This window comes from Agelaius phoeniceus, chromosome 7, assembly GCF_051311805.1.
Source record: "Agelaius phoeniceus isolate bAgePho1 chromosome 7, bAgePho1.hap1, whole genome shotgun sequence".
Classification (NCBI taxonomy): domain Eukaryota; kingdom Metazoa; phylum Chordata; class Aves; order Passeriformes; family Icteridae; genus Agelaius; species Agelaius phoeniceus.
In genome coordinates this window covers 28,367,969-28,389,202 of record NC_135271.1, presented here as the reverse complement: position 1 = coordinate 28,389,202, position 21,234 = coordinate 28,367,969, and the positions used below count along the sequence as shown (strand labels likewise).

At 38.6% G+C, this 21,234-nt stretch overlaps 1 protein-coding gene across 2 annotated transcripts in view; it reads right to left on the bottom strand.

Annotated features, from left to right (window-relative positions):
• Positions 1-21,234, bottom strand: part of PDE11A (phosphodiesterase 11A) — a 104,758-nt gene that overhangs the window by 62,843 nt on the left and 20,681 nt on the right. Inside the window, exons 2-3 of one of the 2 annotated variants that reach the window (XM_077181372.1) lie at positions 5,751-5,886; positions 887-976 (exon numbers count right to left, since the gene is read on the bottom strand). In XM_077181372.1, the coding sequence (XP_077037487.1) occupies positions 887-976; positions 5,751-5,886 (226 nt within the window). The remainder of the gene's footprint in view (positions 1-886; positions 977-5,750; positions 5,887-21,234) is intronic. The other variant, XM_054636474.2, reaches the window with a different exon arrangement.

The window sequence follows — 21,234 nt, the reverse complement described above, 5'->3', positions numbered from 1 at the left end:
AAATACATGGAGCATTGCAAAGGAAGTGTCATATCTGGGATGGATTTTATATGAGTGATCCATCGAAATCTTCATTCAAAGAAAGGTCTTAATGACTATGGCAACAAAATTGAAATGAATTTTAATATTTTGTCAAGGAATAGCAGGTTCAATACTGCTAGAGGTATTTCTACTGAAGTTCTAGACCTGTGATGCAAGCTAACAAAAATATAATTCCCTGTCATTGTAGAAAGGATGATAAAAAAGAAGCCAACAATTATTAAAAACCCCTCAAAATTACCCTTTTGTTTCTTCAAAAAATAAAAGACCTCTCTGACAAGGGAATGACAGGGTAGCAGAGCATTATTTTCACTTCAGAGCCTCCTGTCCCAATGCATGCACAGCACCAGCAATCATGAGTGTATATTCCATGGAGACATGCTGTCAAAACCCTTCAAATATAGGGGTTTATTTTCCCTGCTTAATTTTATAAAGATATATCCACATTATTTGCACATGAACTAAATATTAAAAATTCAGAATGGCAGAGGCTTGAGATGAGTAGAATTTTATGAGAGCTTGAATCTCTGCCTAAGTAACACTTTCTCATGCACACACTTTCTTGTGAGAAAGCACAGAGATTCACACTTTCTCGTGTGTCTGTGCCACAAATGCAATTGTTTCAGCACCTCAAGATGTGGAACTGATATCAGGAAACCACAACCACTACTACAAGTGGATTTCCCTCCCACACTGTCTGCTTGCTGCCTCATTCAAAACAGGGATCTTTTGAAAATACAGTTTTTGAAATAGAACTGTCTGCTTAGCAAACACATATGCATAGCTGGAACCTGCAGGAACAAAAGACTGAAGTTTGATGTTGGTCCACTGTACACTTTGCACTTACCCTGCTTCTGTCATATTCCTTTCTTGAAGCTGCAAATAGCTGGGCATTGGATATGGCAATCCCACAGAAGGGGAGGTACATCTGCATCACCTAGTATGGAAAGAAACTTGCAGTCATTAAAAACAACTGCAATTGTTTACAGCAATTTCTTATAAAGAGACCCAAACTTAGGGGACAGATCACAGGAAGGTCTCAGCTCACTCTTCAGCAGAGTACTAAACACAAAACAAAATTATCATGGGCAAGGCAGATCAGGTGCATGGAAAGAAATCAAATGTCTAGGAAAGAACAAATACAATTAAGCTGACAGGTCCCAGAAGTCTGGGTCCTCCACAATTTCTCTGGGAATCTGTGGATTCTCAACTCTATAAAATATCTTCTGAAGACTATTTTAAATTACTGTAGACAGTACAGCTTCCTGAGAAAAATGTTCTTTATTTTTCTGGACTGCTTTTTTGTTCTGAGCTCAAGAAGCAAGTTTGAGTCACATTCCTGTTGAGTACATCTGGAGTACATAGATTTTGGAGAATACCAGCACAGTGGAACACAGCACATTGATCCTACACTATTAGTCAGAAAACTGATTGTCTTCTCAAAGAAGGTTAAAAAAAAGAGTTAAAAGAACATGCTTGAAAAACTGGGCCTTAATACATCATCATACATTAAAAAAGATTGAAAAGGAGTGACTGGGAACACAGTTTGAGGTGCCCAAGATGATTTTAGGTTGGCTGTGTGAAGTTAGTAAACTGGACCAGTCAAACAGTTGAATACCTGTGGGACTGGCACTTCACAAGGATGACAATGGATCAAAGTAGAAACCCAGCATTTTTAAGCCACACACTGGTAAGAAATCTGTAACATACTGTCACTCCTGAGTGGTTCCCAGGGTTAGGTCTGAGACTTTTAGTAAATTTTACAGCTGCTGAATAGCCTTAACATTTGCAAAGCCAGTGGGAGTTGAGGCACTCTGCTGTTTACAGAGCCAAAAGAATGCTGCAGCAGCTAACCTTTCTTCACTTTGCTCTGTCTATTGTAAGAAATCCTGTCTGTGACAAATTTTGGCATTAAGAGAGTGGCATTTGTCTTTGAAAATCTATTTAATTAGAAAAAACTGCCAACCCAGAGACATGGGCTATTGAGATTACCTGAGGAAAGAAGCCAGAAGAACAGAAGCAGCAGCAACTGCTGTTATTATACTTTATCTACCTTGAGCACTCCACTGGTTCCATACCTGCTTAGTCTGTGTTTGAGTAATGATGAGCTTTTGGAAAGGATCCTCAGATCCTCTGAATTTTGTACCTTTACACTTGGCACTCTGTCACAGTAACTGCAGACTTTAAGGATGCACAATTATACTGCTCATTTGGAAACACCCTACTTTAGTCCTCTTCCCATCACAGCTACCTATGGCTGTAAGGAAAATGACACTTTAGACTCTACAAACACTCACCTTTCTGAAGAGGCAGTAATTAAAGTAGGCAACTATCACACCAGATCTACAGGACAGAGTACACAAAATGAAAAATAAAGTACAAATGTAAAAAACTGATAAGGGGGATTAACTTTTTTAATAGTCAGAGTTTCTCTGAGAGAATTTTGCTTATTTCAGTTTAGTTTTTATTTTCAAATGAAACAAAAAACCTCCCTATCTATATTTTCTTGTAATAGTACTAAAAACCACAGCCAAGTAAGAGATCAGAGCAGAAAAAGTTAACTTCAGAAAAATCTGGCCTTTAGTGAAATTTTGAATACCTTAATGAGACTGGATATATTTTTACTTAATAGGGAAATACTAGTATTTATTGTCTCCACCTGGAATCTCTATTCCCAAAATTAATGTGGCCCTGTGACAAAGGAAAGCACAAGAGGAGCTTATGAACCTTCAGACCTCACAAAACCAGCTAGCCAAAATTTCTTTTTAGTGAAAAGAAAATAAAACCTTGCAATATTGAAAACCACTGGTCTCTGGAACCCAAACTCCAAGGCACTGGATCTATACACAGAAATTACCATCCATAAAACACTGTTTTATGACATCTTAAGAGCTTGGAAAGCCACTGACACACATCACTCTTGTCACCACTCAAACTAATTGTATAAGGCGCAGCACAATTAAGAAGGACACCAAGTTGTTTAAGAAAACCAGTAGAAGAAAATAAATAAATGTAAACAATTATGAAGAAAAAAACCAAGAAAAAAACTGTCAGGTAGAGAGGAATCACCCTGTGGTTCAATTATTCCTGTTTACCTAAAATTGACAAAACAAAAGCCTACTGTTCTTACACTTTTGTACTCTCTGAATGGTCAAAGTGACTTTTCCTTAAACCTCTTTTGGCAAGTTGTAATACAGCACCAACTACACAAAGAATGAACATGTTTCTAATGGTGGCTTAATTTTAAGTAAGACTTTTTAAACCAAAATTGCTCAATGGGATAGAAAGCAGTTATTGCATTATTTCAGATTACAGATTTAGATCTGCAGTATTAAGGCTATTTTACAAGCACCTCTAACATGTTTTGCTATGACTGTGGACGCTCCATAAAAATATGGAATAATGTCATATTCAACTTATCTGTCTGAGCCACAGCTGGTACTTTTATGCCAGATTCACTCTTCAGGGATTTTCCCTCCAAAGAGATTGTCAAAAGTTGAGGAAATGGCACATAACACCATGAGATAGACACATCCTTTCCCCCTCCTTTTAAGTGAAAGATAACTAATTACTAATTTCCTGCTGCTCCTGGGTAAAAACTGGCCCAAAGGTTGAGTATGCTACATGCTTCCATTTCACCAATGTTTTTGTGTGAAACTCATGGAAGAACATGCAGCATACCCCTCTGAAGTACATAAAGTAATTTCCCTTTGTTAAACTGAAGGCTATTAAAAAATAGTTTTGAAGCAAAAGGGAATATATCTGAAAGATAATTTCCTTCCACATCTATTTTGAATTAATTAAAGGAAAATATTCTGCAGATTTACTAAAGTTATTTTCTAAGAAAGCAAATAGGCAGAATTAAAAAAATCAAAACCAGCTTTAACAGATGTGCCTCATTAAATTATTTTGTCTAATAGGAGTAGCTGCAATGATTCATCACAGTTCTATGTGACATATTGATAAACACATCAGTAAGTATGTAATAGTAGATTTTATAAAAATGGTGTTTAGGCTGAATAACAACCTAATGAATGTGCTGAGATACTGAAAGACACTAGTTGTTACTGGATTTTTTTCATAACAACTATAAGGTATTCAGATACAGTAACTTCAGGTTAACAAGTTTATATTGTGAATTACTTGGACATTCAGGGTCCAGGTGACCTGGCCCAGTTTCTCTTAATTAACCCCCCATAAGTACCCCCTTGGGTAGCAGATACACTGACCTCACAAATTCACAGCAACATTCAAAAGCTAAAAAGGTGAACTCACAAACTGTTCAATATTTTATCAGGGTAGGAAACCTATGAAAAGAAGTAGTAGTAATGGGAACCTTCAATATCTCACTTTTTTCTTTTTAAAATTCTATTATTTCATTATTGTATGTTAGGAGTATTAAAACACAACTACCAAGGAAACAAACAGTATAATTACAAGAAATTTTAGTATTCAGTTACATAACTACTTACATTTTCAGCTAGGTCTTGAAGATTACTTATCTTTACTTCGAAACTACACCAGTAAGATCAGATGTCTGCCCTGACCATAGTTACTTTTGGCTTCCCACAGGATATATTTCCATTGCTTTAGTATCTCCACACACTTCCAGAATTGTAGCCCCAAAGTTAGACCTTCAAATCCACAACAATAACTGAAGCAGGAGCTTGGTATTTGGAAGTATGAAACATTTCCAGATTCTGCAGTATTAAATACTAGGACAAGTCAGCTACAAACTGTGCTTGTTAGTGGATACTTTTATTTTACGGCATCAGTTCAGAACCACAGCAGCGCTCCCTCAGAATTTTAAAGGGCAGTCTTCCATATGTTTCCTCTTCATGATGACAGTTTTACAGGTCAAAAGTTCCACACCTGGTTACACAGTTGTCTGGGCACATCAGCCTCTGGACACCTACACTACAGCAGCACAATGTCTTGAGATGTGACACTCATTTTCCTTTCATCCAGCTTTTCACAGATGATGAGACATAGAATACATGAGTTAGTAAAATGCTTCTTAGTGTTCCTCTGAACTGCTAAAAATTAGGGTTTCTTTTCATCATCTGGGTTTGGATTTCACAATCACTTCACACACAATACAAATCTTTCTATCATCAGAAACAGCAAGGAGACCTCTGGCCAAGCCCTTTCTGACAATGCATGTTATCGAGAGATACCACCTTTCCTTTCACTGCACAGCCTGGAGATGAGGGTCCTTATGGAATCTGTAAAACTCTTCCCTTGCTGCATAAGAAAAAACCCTGCTGGTTCCAGCTGAAAAAGAAGGCAATTTTCTAGAATTGTGTGCCTCACAGGAAGTAAGTTCTGAAATTTTCTCTTATGAGAGGAAAATATAAAAGCAACAAAGTTGCATGGGTGCAGAGCTGCAATGCAGAAAGTTATTAGCTAATGGTGAAAACCAGCCAGTGCTGCAATGGCAGCACACTGCAGAGGTGAAATGTGAGCTTTCTGGCTGGAAAGCAGCCCTGACTTCAGCTTCAGCAAATGCAGTGACATTTACCCTGCCTCCCCCGCATCAGCTTGGCCCTCACGGAGCCTTCTCCGAGAGCACACGCTGCCATAGCTATCCAGTGGAGTCTAACTCACAGCTTCTGGCACGCTCCAAGCACCCCCTGCCTGTGGTCAGAAAAGAAAACAATTCTGATGTCTGACAGAAGAAAGAAGCTTCTCAGTAATGCTTGTGTACTCACTCTGGCACAAACTCCAGGTTGAGCTCTCAGCAAATGCCTGTCTGGTTCAGTTGTTTTCTTTAGCGGCCACAGGAGCCACTTCTCTTTACACAGCTTTCTTGGTGAGCCTGTGGGGAAAGGAGCTAGTACAGCCTTCCTAGAAAGAGAAAAGAAGTCCTTTCAAAGGAAAAGTTTTTGCTATAGTTTAAAGTGATAAATGTTTTGTGGACATACTTGAAACCAAATCAGGGAAGCCAGCTGCCCTTTAAAACATTTCCTAATGTGTTCAAAATAGGTTCAGAGAATGAAATATTCTACTGAATTCTGAAAGCAATAAACCAAATCCAATTGCAAAATGGTTAAACACAAGCGCTCATCCAAATTCCATTACCTCCTGCCAGGTGTGCAGGGTCTGGCTAGCCACACATCTGATAAAATCTAATTGTCATCTAAGTTCACAAATCCAAGAAATATTTACCAAAATTATTTTTCCACCCCAAGCATGGGAAGAGCAATTGGTTGGTAAAACACTCCATGAATTGTAGGCACCCAAACAGGATACACAGCTTCTGCTTGTATTACTGAACCTGCAGAGGCTTCTGGGCCAATCTCCTACTGCCTTTTTCTTTTTTTTTTTTAAAGTTTGTATTTGCATGTGATTATTAATGCAGTACCATAAAAATGTGCTAATGCTTGCAAACATAGAGCAGCATCTCTGCCCTATAAAGCTCACTCTCTAACTCTGGAAGCTTTTGGTGTCTGTAAACAGCCTGAAAAGAACCACGGGAGCAATCCTTCAGCACTGCTCTGTACTTGCCTGCCTCACAGAATTACTGGCACACATTCAAACTAGATAACTGCGTCACCAGACAGATTACAAAACAAGTCTCTGGTAGAAGCAGACTTATTACAGTTTTAAAGCCTGACTCCTATGTAGGTCACTGTCCTCACAAGCCATGGCACTGAGAGACTGCTGCATGCAGGAGCAAGGGGCAGGAAAGGGTGGGAGTGCAGCCAAATGTGCTCAACTCTGACTTTTCTGCAGGCCCCATCACTGCCCTCTAGTTGTTCAACAAACCTCATCTTCTCTCTTTCCTGCTATGCACCCAAGGTCTTTAAACTGGGAAAACAAGTGAACTTGATTTATAATAATACACTTGTAAAAATGTTTATACAGTCAGAACACATCTACAAATCGTATTTTTTTTCTGGCAGGTATTGGATGATTTCTTGACCCAGTCACTTTACAGCTAGATATTATCCATTATTCCCCTCACTACCAGGGTGTGAACCTCAAAAAATTTAAACAAGCAATGCTGAATTATACTGTCAAAAAACCCAAAAACATTGGAACTTGCCACTAAGCCTATTTTTAACAATATTTGGTAAGACAGAAACATTTTAACATTGCATTACATTTAGTATTCGGTATAAAGTGAAAAGAAGAATAACTATACCGTAAATTTCCTTACAGCACCTCATTTTAAATGGTGCTGCCCCAAATTAATCTGAAATATAAAAACATTTCTGCTAAAGACTAGAAAGCCAAAAATAAATATATGTAAAATGTCTGCTATTCTAGGATCCCTTCATCTGATCTCCTACATGCAAAATCCAGCTATTTTCACTGGAAATGTCTCTATATTTTACACAAACCTGAATCAGTGATGCCCACTAATAAGCCCCCATCCCAGCAAATACATCAAACTGCCACTCAGTTTTTGAGTGTTTCAACATGTGATATTAAGCCAGGATTTCCAGAAGGGAAAATGAGGACAAGAGGAGGAAAAAAGTTACGCAAGGACTGACAGTGGTTCTATTAAAATCAGACGTGTATGAACTGAAAAAGAGCAGAGGTAGCAGGTAAGGAGCATCATCATGCCAGTGTAAGCACCTGTAAGGCCAATGCCTGGCATTGGCCCTTAGCCCCAGGGCTTCAGCAAATGCACATTGAGCTGTAAAGCAAGGAAAAGTCAGCTTACAGGCAGCCTGAAGGAGGGCTGCAAAGTTGCAGCAGTGTGATCAAAGCTGTGAACTAACATGTTTCTGTGTCATAAACATACTGACAGCCATGAAGACTCTTCACTGCAAAGGCTACTGAGGACTCTCAGACCTGGATGGTGGAGATGTGGGCTATGTCTCTGGGACCACATGCAGGGAGAATGCCTTAAATCAACCCAACAGTTATAAATTATGTTTCTTTATCAACTCTAGAGTTTCCACCCATTGGACATTAGCAAGGCATTGTAGCAAAGTCTTAAGGAGAAATGCTAAGCAGCTTTTATTAGCACATCTGAAATAACAGGGATAAGAATCACAAAGGCCGTGAATCTTCAAAACCACAACTCCTACCCACAAATTAAGTTCCTCTCCTTCAAAGGATGAATATCAGTTTTATTTGAAAAATCTAAATTATATCATCACCTTTAAAAAAAACAAAAAAAACCCCAAGGTATATATCCTCTGAGATAATTCACAGAGGACATTTAACCAGAGTAATGCTTTCCCGAGAGACCAAGAGGGGCTGTTACTGCCTGGCTGCTCTGCTCTGCCCTGCCCTGTTTGAAGAAGAGTCACTAGAGGCCAGCCCCCAGGCACAGGAGCCTGCAGCTGTTATGTAAGGCAGGCAGTTCTGCAGTGCCCAAATCTCAGTGTCTCAAAGCACTTTGGCAGACCATGAACAAAGTTTTACAGCAGCAATGTCAGGTAGTAATTTTTATCTAGAGACAGCAAAACTGAGCCAAAGAAAAAATTAACTGATATCTGAAGGGAGGAAAAAGGTCACAAAGAAAGATTTTGTCAAAATTTTTGAAAGACTCCTGGCTTCCACTATGCTTGAATCAGTGGAACCAGCTTTATAAATGTCACTGCATGAGTTGGGAAGATCTTCATATTGGCAAAGTGAGAGCTGTGAAGACTGATACTACCAATACCAAAAATAGGAATTGCAGATCAGAACTTTAAATTAGCATAGGTGAATTAATAAGTATCACCTCAAAGCTATCGTTCCTACAACACAATTGCAGGCTTTGATCTTACCATTTCAAGTTGCACTCATCTGTCATCTGGCAGACAATATATATAATAATTGACCATGCTAATTGAATGGCATTGAAACCAAGAGATAAATTCCTCATGCATCCATACAAAGAGAATATCATCTTCAAGTCACAGTTCTACTTATAACTCAGTTACCAATTCCCAATTCTTGTTTAAGATGAGAAATAGATTTATCCACTTACTTCCTCCCGGAGGCCTTAAGTATTGGAGTACACAAACTGAAAATTACTTCTACTAATTCTTGACTTATCCATAACTGAATGAAGATGCCTTCTTTCACTTTTGTATGGATTAAAATCTTCTCTTTAGAGTCACAGTGCAGATACAGGACCAGAATCACAAACTGGCTGAGACTGGATGGGGCCTTTGGAGGTCACCTGGTCCAACATTCTGTGCTCAAGCAGGACTGCCTAAAGCTTTTTGTTAGGATTTTGTCTAGACAGCTTTTGAATATCTCCAAGGGTGGTGATTTCACAACCTCTCTGAGCAACTTGTCTGTCTCTCTCACAATAAAAAAAGTGTATCCTGACTTTCAGACAGAGTTTTCCATGTTTAAGTGTATGTATTGCCTCTTGTCCTGTCACTTGGCACCACTGAAAAGAGCCTTGATATGCGTCTTTGTATTGTATCATCCCCCATTTATACACAGTGATGAGATCCCCCCATGAGCATTCTCTTCTTTGCTAAACAATCCCAGCTCCCTAAGCCCTTCCTCACAGGGGAGACACTTCAGTTCCTTAATCCTCTTTCTGTACCTTTATTGGACTCTATCCAGTACATTCTTGTACTGGGGAGCCCACAACTGGACATGTTGTGTAGAGTCATGAGAGAAACTTAATCCTGCTGTTGTATGAATGCTGTGTGCAGTTTAACAAAGAAAAAATTTAGCTAATTTATATATCACAGTCTGCACTGAGATTCCAGTGGTATTAATAAGTTCTTATTCAGGTTCTTCTCTCACATACTTCAAGATGTGTTTTGTGATTTTTGAAGAAGAAATTACTTGAACAGTAGCCTTTTTTTCATATTTGGCTTTGTTTAAGAGCGAATGTTTCTGGCAGAACTTACTGCAGAAGTCTGATCCTTTGCCATGCTGAGCTCCTCTTTCAGCAAGGTGGCCATTTTTGCCTGACTGAAGTAGCCAATGTCAGCAAAACCGTTCCAGCTGAAGCTCCAACTGGAACAGAAAAGCCTGAATCCAGCACGTTAACCAACCAGATTACATTGTGCCTGATGTGAATAAGTTTAGCTCACCCAACTTCTCACTGTTTGCATTGGTTCCAGGGGGATGGAAATGGCTGGTTCTGTTCCACTAGAAAAAAAAAGTGAAGCAATTTTTCTTAAGTGAGATGCATAATTTGGTGACAGCTTAAAAGAAAGCCAGGGACTCAAGATACCAACTGTATTCCCTTACACTACTGCTTGTCAAACAGAGAGCCTCTAGTGTTTCTTAGGCAACAAAAATTTTACCCTCAAACAGAAAAAATCTTCAACTGAATGGAAATATCCCACAAAGGACAACAAATAGCATAAGTGCCCCTTCCTTTCATCACATAATTTTACATCTGTCTTCCAACCAAGATGCGTCTGTACCTTGACCCTTTCTTCCATAATACCTAGAAGCACCATAACACAACATAATCACATCACACTTTTTACATACATCCTTACATAATTTTATTGAGTTTCTCCTCAACATTGGGAAATTTGCCAGTGGTCTTCTCCATTTGCCTATTTTGAATTTATGTATCTTTAGTGACTAATATTGTACTGAATGTCATGGCACTTCATGCTGGTGGCACCTGTCTACTCTTCATACATTTCTACAGAGAGTTGCTCTAACTCTTTTTTCCACTTTTTAAGACGAAAAATAATGGCGAGGAATGTAGTGTATTTTCAATGTACCATTTTTACTCAAAAAATTTTTCTTAGGAATGCAATGTTTCTGCAAAAGCACAGAATCTTATTCTAGCAGAATTGATTATACAGCTGGACACGCTTGACACATGTTGCCATTTGAATCTGATTATACAAATTAGGCAATCTGAATTGGTATCTATCTTGCATCTCCAGACCTGATTAAAAGCATTTCTAACATATATTGTAATCTGTACCCATTACATTGTGATAATGTTTCAGATGAGGAAGTAGGGGAATAAACCCAACAAATCTTTGCCTTTAACAAAACAGCTCAAACCTTCACATTGTGTTCATATCTGAGAAAGAAAAAAAGCACTATATAGTAATAATATCTTTAGAAGAGTTACTATGTAAAGTGACAGAGAATTTGCTGGAAGGAAACTTATCTATTCTTAGTGGTTTGAGGTTGGCAACTACTGAATTGGTGACAAATTAAAAGTAACCTGATTCCAAAACAACAGAATAACTTCTAAAACCCCAAGAAGGAAGAAAAAGGCTAATTTTTATTTGTTTCAGATGAAATAAGATTTTGAAAGCCCATCACAAAGTACAGAAAAATTCCTGAACTGCTTTCTTAATAAAACTATTTACAGAAAAGTATTGAACAATTACGTATTACCTCTCCTTCATGATAAGCACAGTTTCAAGAAACAATAGCAGAAATGTAACTCACCCAAATAGTGCTCTGATCTACATCACTGTAGTTATACCTCTGACATCATAATTTGGATTTACATGGCTTTACAGAAATTTGTATTCTTTAAAATGTGGAAAGATGATTTATGCCTCAGGCTATTTTTAATCAATTCTGGCTGTACCAATTTCACAGAAGGCAGGCTGATGTTAAATTTTCTTCACCCTTTCCTGGCAGATGTCAGTCAGAAGAAGCTGAGCATAAATATTAACAATTTCTGTGGAACCAGGTGGTTTTTCATACAGCCTGAATGGTTTGACATTATTCCCTGCTTTTTGGATAATGCTCTCCTATGTTTACCAGGATGTCCAAATACCACATTTCTTTTGTTTAGTCCATACACAAGAATGTGCCGATAGAAAAAGGAAAGAAGATTCTAATCTCTGCACAGAACTTTGAATCCTAAATGTAATCTCAATGACAGTAAGCAAAAAAGTATATAGTACCTTCTGGCAAGACCTAACCTCAGATTTAGAGAAAGTGATCCAAACTTGTGCTTCAATTTTCTCTTTTTACTTCACTGCAAAAATAGGAAAAAGAAAACATATGGCAAAAAAGATTGTCCAACAAATAGTAAAATGTACAATTTATGAAGATAAACAATGATTCAGTATTGAAAACATACAAGTTCTAGGATGCAAATGTTCTTTCATATGAATAAGGATTCACTTCTGTCTTTTAACTTTATTTGCAAAAATAACTTGAATCCTGTTTGAAAATTCAGTTGTTTTGCTGAGAATCCTCACCTGGCATCAGGACTCAAGGTATCCCCTTTCAGCTTAAGTTAAGCCTTGAAAAGATAAAATTTGCCAGAATAGTTAAAACTAAATGTTCTTGAACTAAAAGCTCCTTTTTCCTTTCCTTTGAATTCTCTCCAAAACCGGCACCTTATCCTAAGTGCTATTTTGGTACTTGTTGATTTCTTCATTACACCCTCCATTAACTCTCCAGCCAAGGAGGTCAATATCATTAACTGTTTCCAGTTTCAACTCGTGAAATTTTAAAAAGAAAATCAAATAATAATTTGGACATTTCCTTAATCCCTTAGAATTTACAAGTATGTGTTCTAAAACAATGATTTACAGAAAGCAGGTTTGACACATATTTGTGTATGTTAATTGAAATTGTGGTAATTAACTCAAGACAGTAAATTACTGACTTTAAAAACTGCCTTTTGAGCATGACTGATCAACAAGGTACTGGAAGAAGCACTGAATTCCATATTACTGCACCTTTGAGTTTTAAGTCTGGGTGGGCTTCAGCATCCTGACTTGAAAAATTTATTTTCTGTGCTGCAGACTTCAAGGGGCTGATGAAAGTGTGTGGGCTGGTTTGGATGTGAGCCATGCTTTTTCCACACATCATTGTGTCTCCTGCACTAATGACTCACACCTGCACATGCTGCTATCTGATTTCTAGACAAAGCTATTTATAAACTGGAACAGCACTGCTGAATTCTGGTGGTGTAACTACAGCAGTCATTATTTACCTGAAGTGCTTGTCTGTGAAGCATAGACAATTTGGGGACACTGAGTTTGCTGGCCTTTGAGGAGCCATGAAAACTGGCTGCAGCTTCTCCCTGATAAAACCCACAGTGCAATTTTATCTTGCAGATATCTATGGATTTGATGTGGTAACATATTACTTTTCACATGACTGCTAGATAAACACAGGATTCCAGGATCACACACGCACAGAAAAAACCCATCCTATCTTCTCTCACAGCAGCTATTGGAATTATTTCCTATAGTGGTTTTTTATACTTGGAGACTTGCATGTTGCAGACTTAAAAAAAAAAGTTATTTAAATCAAGCAAAAATACGGTTGTCCCAAGCTTATGATTACAGTCTTGCCTAGAGTGTCTCAGTCAATGGTCCAGAAAAGTATTTAAATTTTCACATTACAGTCTCTGCCTTCAGACACTCTTCCCCGGTGCTCAGGCTTTTTCTAGCTATGATTGTGGAAGCATCAGCATTTGGTACCAATTACATATCTCTTTCTCCTTCATCTGCAAGTGGCCATGTTTTTCCTACAGCTTCACATGAGACCATTTGCCTTCCTTTCTTTCTTTGGGGCAACTTGGTGAAGAGCACAGAAGAGGAGGAGTTCAGAACAACTGCCTAAATGACCCTTCTGTGGAAAGAGCATTATGAAACATACAATGGGATACACCTTCAGAGAGTAAAACAGTCATCTGCTGCAGTGAAAATTTTCAAAGCTATTAATTTCAAGCCTACTAAGCACACAGCATCCTGCCCCTTAATTCTGAAAATCATATAATGTTTTAATCTTGGATTGAAGTGATTTTTTTTAATTTAAACAAAGCTCTGTTTAAATGAAAGAAAAAAAACCCAAAAACCAAAAAAACAAACAATGAAGTCTTTATACAGAAAATCAGGTATGTCAGCAAGCCTGTTCCTGTTACTTACAGACAGGCATTTTGCTTCCAGCAACACAAGGTCCTTCCACTCATATACTTATGTACACTTCTCACTGTGTGCCTGAGAAGAAAAACCGTAGGGTATCGATATTAATATGGCTGTTGAATGGCACACTGGAGAGCCCTGGATTTCAGGTAGCTGAGTTGTGTTCAGAAATCAATGTGCTGCTGTCTTCCCTGGTGCAGATTTACTGATGTTAAGGGTTTGCTTCTGCCTACATTATTAGCAGTTCAGTAAGGGCCAAATTATTTTAAACTTTTACCGATCACTCAGCAAAATAAGGCTTTGCATCCAGTTAAGTAGTATCATGGTTAATTAGCCTTTAAGTAGTATCAGAGTTAATGTAGCTTGATTCTGTAGTACCAGAGGTCAAAATACATCATAAACTGAGTAAGAATATCTTGTCTTTAAGGTGCAGAAATAGTAGGAAAACTATTTCCATTCATCATACAGAATGGAAGAGCATCTATGCACCCCTCATAGATATTTTAATAAAAAGTGCAAGAATAGAAAAGTCTTCTTTGATTAAATTAAGGTTTGAGTAGGTTTCCTCTTTTTTTGTCTCCATAATTTTGGACTGCACAAGTTGACATTCATCAAGCAATGAATACTCACCAAGGCAAGGCTGTCTGATCAGGGAAGTGCCCTGGGTCACATACCCCTGCTTCTTAAAGCTGAGTAGAAGTACGACAAAAAAATTCAAATTCAGTTCACTGCACATTTGTCCATATTTTCTCTCCTTCTGCTTTTATTTCTTTTCCATGAGTTTAAATATTTTCCTAATACCCCGTTTTTCTTATCTGCTTAAGAAACTATAATTCTTAGTTTAGAGTATCTTTTGATATGCATTCAGTCTTGTTCAGTTCTTACACCCACTCATTTTTCCATCTTTTCTATCTTCTTTTATAGTTTATTCTTGCCTCAAAATTATTATTTTCAACTTCATCTCTTCTTATGAAGCAATTAATTTATCTAATATTTATCAAAATAAAAAATGTCTTTAATTCATTAGGTACTATTTTTTAATAGTAAGAAATTCACTACTTTTATAAGGAAAGTATTTTCTTTATTCATGGACTAGAACAGCCCAAGAAAGAATGGCTGAATTCTGGAGGCCTGCCTGTCAATTGCCCTGAAATACTACACAGTCTTGTAAATGGGATTTGTTCTTGCTACTTTTTCATGATGAAATTTTTACCAGTACCTGTGTCACAGGGAATTTTATGTTGTTTTTAGGAACTGAACTCAAAGCATAAATTGATTTCACTGAGAAAGACCAATAGATGGTGCAGTACTATCAAATGCAAAGAATCAAAGAACTCCATAACCTTATAAAAATTGCCTAAGGCATTTTATAAATAAAAAGCTTGCAGTAAAGACTTTATCGATTCTGAAAACAAATAATTTTTAATTTGTAACTTTAAATCTGATTTCATATGCTGGGAAAAAAAATCAAGAACAAAACAAGCCTAAGGAAAAAACCCAACCCTCCCTCCACCAAACCACTGGGGGGAAAAAAAAACCCAAAACCCACTTACACTCACTTTTCCAGTCTCCTGTTTCTCACAGCTGCTGGTCTAACAGGTAGCCTTTCCTGGCATTGGCACTGCTGCTCCTTCCTCCCCATCTATCCACTTTTACCCCTGTGCAGATTCATGGAAAGCCAAAAACCAAATCCATATTGATAGGGGAAAGGAGGCTCCAGAGCACAGGAGTATTTCTGATTTTATCTGCTTTCATGCATGTGGCTGGCAGGCAGTCTCTGCTGTGACCACCAGCAGTGTCCCATGGTCTCACTGGTGGCTGAGCAGTGCCACTTGTGCAGAGCAGCACACGGGGCCCCACAAGCACTGCAGGGCATATTCCTGCTGTTCTGCAACAGGAACTGCAAACAAATGAAGCCTAAAAGCCTGGGGTGCCTTTATACCCTCTCCCCAGACTGACCTGGCAGGTCACAATCCTCACTGCTCCAAGGGACTGTCCTTAAACACCTGGGGAGAGTAGCTTTACTTGTCTCCAAATACTCAGCTGTCTACTCAACAATTACACTGAGTTCTTCATGTTCTTTAACCAAATTCAACAATTCACTTTTCTTCATGATAGCTGCAGTTATGCTGCCTTCAATGTCGCCATCTCACTCAGAATATAGTCAGCATACAATTTTTTTCTCTCTTTTAAATGGAAGAGAAGATTAGGCCCAGTAGCCTGGACACATAGAAGTAAACAGTCAGTTATGGTTTCTTTCTCAGCTCTGCCAGTGACCAATGTGCAATAGCTTGTCAAAGAAAATATTTTCAAAAACAGTTTAAGAAAAAAAAAAAATTAAATAGACTAAAAGAAAATAGGAAAAATTCAAAGGAGTTTCTTACTGAGGAAAAAATGCATTCACCTTAAACATATAAAATGTGATGAAGCTATAAGCCACTGAAAAAATACTCTGTCGGAAAATGTTCAGCCACTTTCAGCATCTGTCAAAAGGAAATGTTGTTCAATTTTTAATCATTGATGATACTGCTGTACTGAAGCACCAATACATGCAGAGATGCTGGATAACTTTATGGACAAACAGGGAGACAGCTATTGAGTGCAAGCCATTTCTCAGATCAGGTAGCCATAAGACTGTTTTTGAGTGATGATACCTGAAGCACACTTGAAGTCTCTTCAACTTGTCAGTCTCAGAGGAAAGCTGAAAAGTGGGAGGCAAATAAGGTCTGAGGCTACACAACAAAGCCAGGACAAAGAAACAGCAAACATCGTTCGTTCAGCATTTAAGTCAGACATGAGAAGCCTCTCGTAGGCAGGTGTTAGAAGTACGAGTTGGTGAGGTTCAGCAGGACTTTGAGGTAATAAAAGGTACAAGCCCGAGGCGGCGGCTGCTGCCGTGGCGCCCGGCACCCGCTGGGTGGCGCTGTGCGGCGGGGACAGCTCCGGGCGCGGCCCCGCGGCTGAGGGCAGAGAGCGGGGGCGGCGGGACAGCTGCGAACGGGGGTGTCGGAGCCGGGCCGGCCTGAAGCTGGCCCGCACTCACACGGAGTCAGTCGCAAAGCGCAGAGCCACCAGAAGGATGGTGGCTAACTCGGTTTATGCTTAATTAATACTTACAAAACATGCTGCCGTGCTAAAAGTGTACAAAAAATAGCCGAACCATGAAGCTATAGGAGAGTCACCCCTTATCTTTGGGAGCCCGTACTCTAGCTATACATGCTCACTTAAGTTTGTAGTATTATCACCACCAGAGAGGAATGCAAGCCACTAGAGGGGGTGAGACCCTTTTCTGGTAGCACACGAGTGCAAGCCTCAAGCACTAGAGCGCAGGATGCTTTCCGTCACTTGGGCTGTGTCCTCAGCCTGGGTGTGCCACAGCTTTTCACTCCCTCAGCCCTGTCCATTCCTGCCTCCACTTCCTCTCTCCCTGCTGCAAAAACCACTCTTGAAGAGGTAACAGTTTCTGTATCCCTGCTCGTGCTTCTAAATGCTATTTAACAATCAGCCCGTTCCTGTTGTTTGGTGGGTTTTTTTCTGTGACAAATGAAAGTATCAGCATGCAGCTTTGGTTACTGCAAAAGTACAATCACAAGACCACAGATTTGAGTATTAATTTAGTAATCCCACTGCCATACTAACAGGAGAATTATAACCATGCCATTAAACATGGCAGTGGATACTCGCAGCAGCTGCTTCAGAGACCTCTCTCTTCCAAGAAAAGCAGAATCAACTCACAAAATTAAAATATTGAGAGAAAAGGAAATGCAAAATAATTCCATTAAAGCAAAAAACCTAACACAGTTCTGCTGTTGTAACTCTGCCATTGTAAAAGATACATCCAGATACACAATGTTCCGGTTATTGTTCCTGATATTCACTTTCATGATTCACAATTATATTCAAGTGCCCACAATTATATTTATATAAAGTCTCACTGTAACTTCCCATCAGAAGTACAGCAACTATGCCAAAAAAGCAGGTTCTGTTTAAAAATATTCATGAGATACTGTTTTAACAGTTAGATGCTTCCTGCTCCAACATCACATTCTACTACAAGCATCAAACATTTAATCTTTTTATATAAGCAAAAATAGATCTTAGTATCTGACTTGACGTATCTATTCTAATAAAATCCGCAAAACTGACAGCAGATGCAAAACAGAAGGCCATGCATATTATAATAAAATTAAATTAGAATCAATTCTGATTATTCATCTCTAGTTCAGTTTTCATTAAAAGAAAGTCTAAGTACCTGATGGAACAATAATTGAAGTATTTTGTTTTAATATTCAGGACATACTACTGAAGTATGACATCAGTGAGGAACATGATCACAGAGTACTTACTCAGTGGAACTCATTTTCATATTCATTTTATTGAATCCTCCTTATACGCAGAGGCTTATCAAATAAGTTCCTCACCATTCCTACTCTGAGAATGGAATTTAATTTTTAAATTATAATTTTAATTTTTAAAGAATGTTAAAAGCTGTAATAGGTTGAGGGGGGGAAAAAACCCCAACCAACCAACAACCCCAACCCTCTTTATTCTTCCAAAAGCAAGCATTAATGCAACAAATTCAAACTGATAGATGAACACATAAAATGCTCAAGTTCATTCCCATAGGCTTTTATGGTGGCTTTTCATATCCCACTGGAATGGCCTCTGCTTCCTATGTGCAGTGATTTCCAAAATCCAATTCAGAAAAATAAAATGCTTTCCATTTCTATATGAACTGCTTGGTCTGGCAGAAACTACTGAGTTCATCACCCAGTGGTCAGATGTTAATGAAATCACACAAAACTAGAAGTAATTTCTCCACTTATAGGCCAAACTACAGTCTCTATAAAAACATGTATGTTTTTCCAAAATGTAGGTTAAATGCAGTTGCTGTAATTTGTTAGTGAGAAGCTTCTCCTCAGTCTGCTGGTTTAATGCTTCTGCAGGCAGACTTCAGCTTTTGTAAGTCATCCACATCTTCACTGCTCTAATTTTACCAACTTCTTGACGTTCAGAATTATTTGATATTGTTTAAGAGACTAGGGATCAGAGTTTACCCTTGAAACAGCTGTATTATAGAGGTGACATTTCAGCTGCTGTGCATGTCCAGTAGGGTAGCAACAAACTTTGCCACCACTGAAAGTCAAAATTTCTGGACGTTCAGGATTAAAAGCTCATAACTTTACAATTTGAGTTGAAGAAGCCCTGAAATGCTAGGTTAGAGCAGATTACCAGCCTTTGGGATTCAAGCACAGAAGGAAATACAAAGGCCCCCACTAGCTATACTTTCTACTTGGGGTGACAGAAAAAGAAAATTCAGATTGTGTTTATGGTAACATGTCTTGGCAAGCTTCCTCCTTTCAAAGCCTCCTCTCCTCAGTAGGGAGCAGTTCCATATTCACAGCTGTTCTGCTCAGTGGGGCAAGGCTGCAGGGCTGCTCCAGCTCAGACCACAACATGTGGCCCTGCTGTCCTGTAAGATATCCCACTGACACTCACCACATGGCACCTAGGACATCCTCAGCTCTTGGATGTCCACAAGCCCATCGCTGCTTGGCACTAAAATCATGCCACAACTCTGGAGAGCTATTATCAATGAATTTGCTTTGTAACCATGACACCAGCTTTGCAAAATGCCAGTCTGTTTTCATACAGCAAAAGCTTTTTCATACAAAAAAACCCCAAAACTCAACACAAACCCACCCCAAAAAACCAGAAAAGAACAAGGTTTGTTTTTACCCATTCTATCACAGGGACAGCAAGTTGCCAGCAAATTAATATTAAGGTTAAATCTATGTCAAATTTAGTCCAAAGACTTTAGCTTTAATAGCTGTCAATATAAATATTGTTTTGTTTCACTAAAAATGTATTTGGATAATTATTCTAAGTAATAAGGTTTCCCAGAGACCAAATTAACAATTAAGGGTCCTACTCAGAGCTTTCACAAAGCACTGTTAAATGAAGCATTCTTCCTGGTGCCCCGCCTCTCTCACCACGCTGTTCACAGGAAACATTTTTCTAAGCACAGTTCAATAAACCTGTTAAGAGTTACCTGAAGTGCACTGAATAATTCACTGCATGAAATTTCTGACCACCATTCACTGTTATGAACAATGTGGCTCAATTCTCTTACAGCTCCAACATTTCAAGCACAAAAATCATCATAAAATTGTTTTAACCCTAGTTTAGTTCTTGCCAGCTATGCAAGAGATGCCAAATTATTATCATTAATGGTTAAATTACTTCAGCCTTCATAATTTGAGTAAGCTCCAGTCTAGAACATGTAATCTGGCTGCCCAGTAACTCTTAATCTTGTTGACTGATTTTACTGGTAACCCATGTTTTTCATGCTTTTTTGTAGGTTGGGGTTTCTTAAATTAAAAACACGGCATTCTCAGTGATTCAGGGAGCTATGGAATCTTTCATATGAAAAGACACAGTTTTTGCTAAAACTAACAATCAGCAAAATGAACTAGCTAGTTAAGGGACAAACAAAAAACAAATTCATGGTAATGCAGTGACAGCAAGGTGTCAAAAGAAGCAATGAAGACATGCCCAGGCTTTCAAAAACAGTTCTGGGCATAACTTAAAGGTAGTTTTAAAATGCTAAGAAAAGTGCAGTTGATGTTTTATCAGGCTCAAGTGTACAAAAATTGGTTCAAACGTCTTCTGCTTTTCCAGACATGAAAAGTACCAACAGTAAGAGCAGTGAAGAGGCACTGACCAGGGGTTTTAGGGAGCAGGCACCCCTCCTGCCAAAGCAAACAGATGACTACAGAAAAAACTGCTGCACCAGGTGGGAACTGGTGAAGATTTTTAGGGCACAACAACTGGGATGAAAATGAATAGGGAATGACTTTTCACTCTGTTCACTAAAAGCAAAACAAGAAGGAATAATATTAAATTAATTAAAGTCACATGGCAGTTCTTCATACAATGTGCAGGATATTGTGAAATTTGTAACTTTTCCTGCTTCAAGAAATGCCGGAATAAATTCCTAAGCAAAAAGTCTCTGGGCTGGTATTAAATACACAGATACCATGTCTGGTCCTGACTTGCAAAGTGCTGTAAACTGTTGGGCTATATGAGAGAAATACCATCCCATGGTTGCCTCATTCCAGGCAATTGCTTTCAGCTGCTGACAGAGAAAGGTCCCATGAAAGACAAGGACAAGAGTTTTATTCATTTGTGGCTACAGATTTAAACAGCCATTTCCCAGATATAGGGGAGACACATTGCTGTATCCTCCTAACAGGCATTACAGCTATGTTGCTGCTTACATACTCCAGCTGCTGGGATGCAGACAGGAATTTCTCAGGTGGACAATTGCTAAGATAGCATAGATGAGGGCTGAATTCCTTCTAATGTACAGTCAGGAGTTTGCCAGTTAAAGGGCAGCTACACT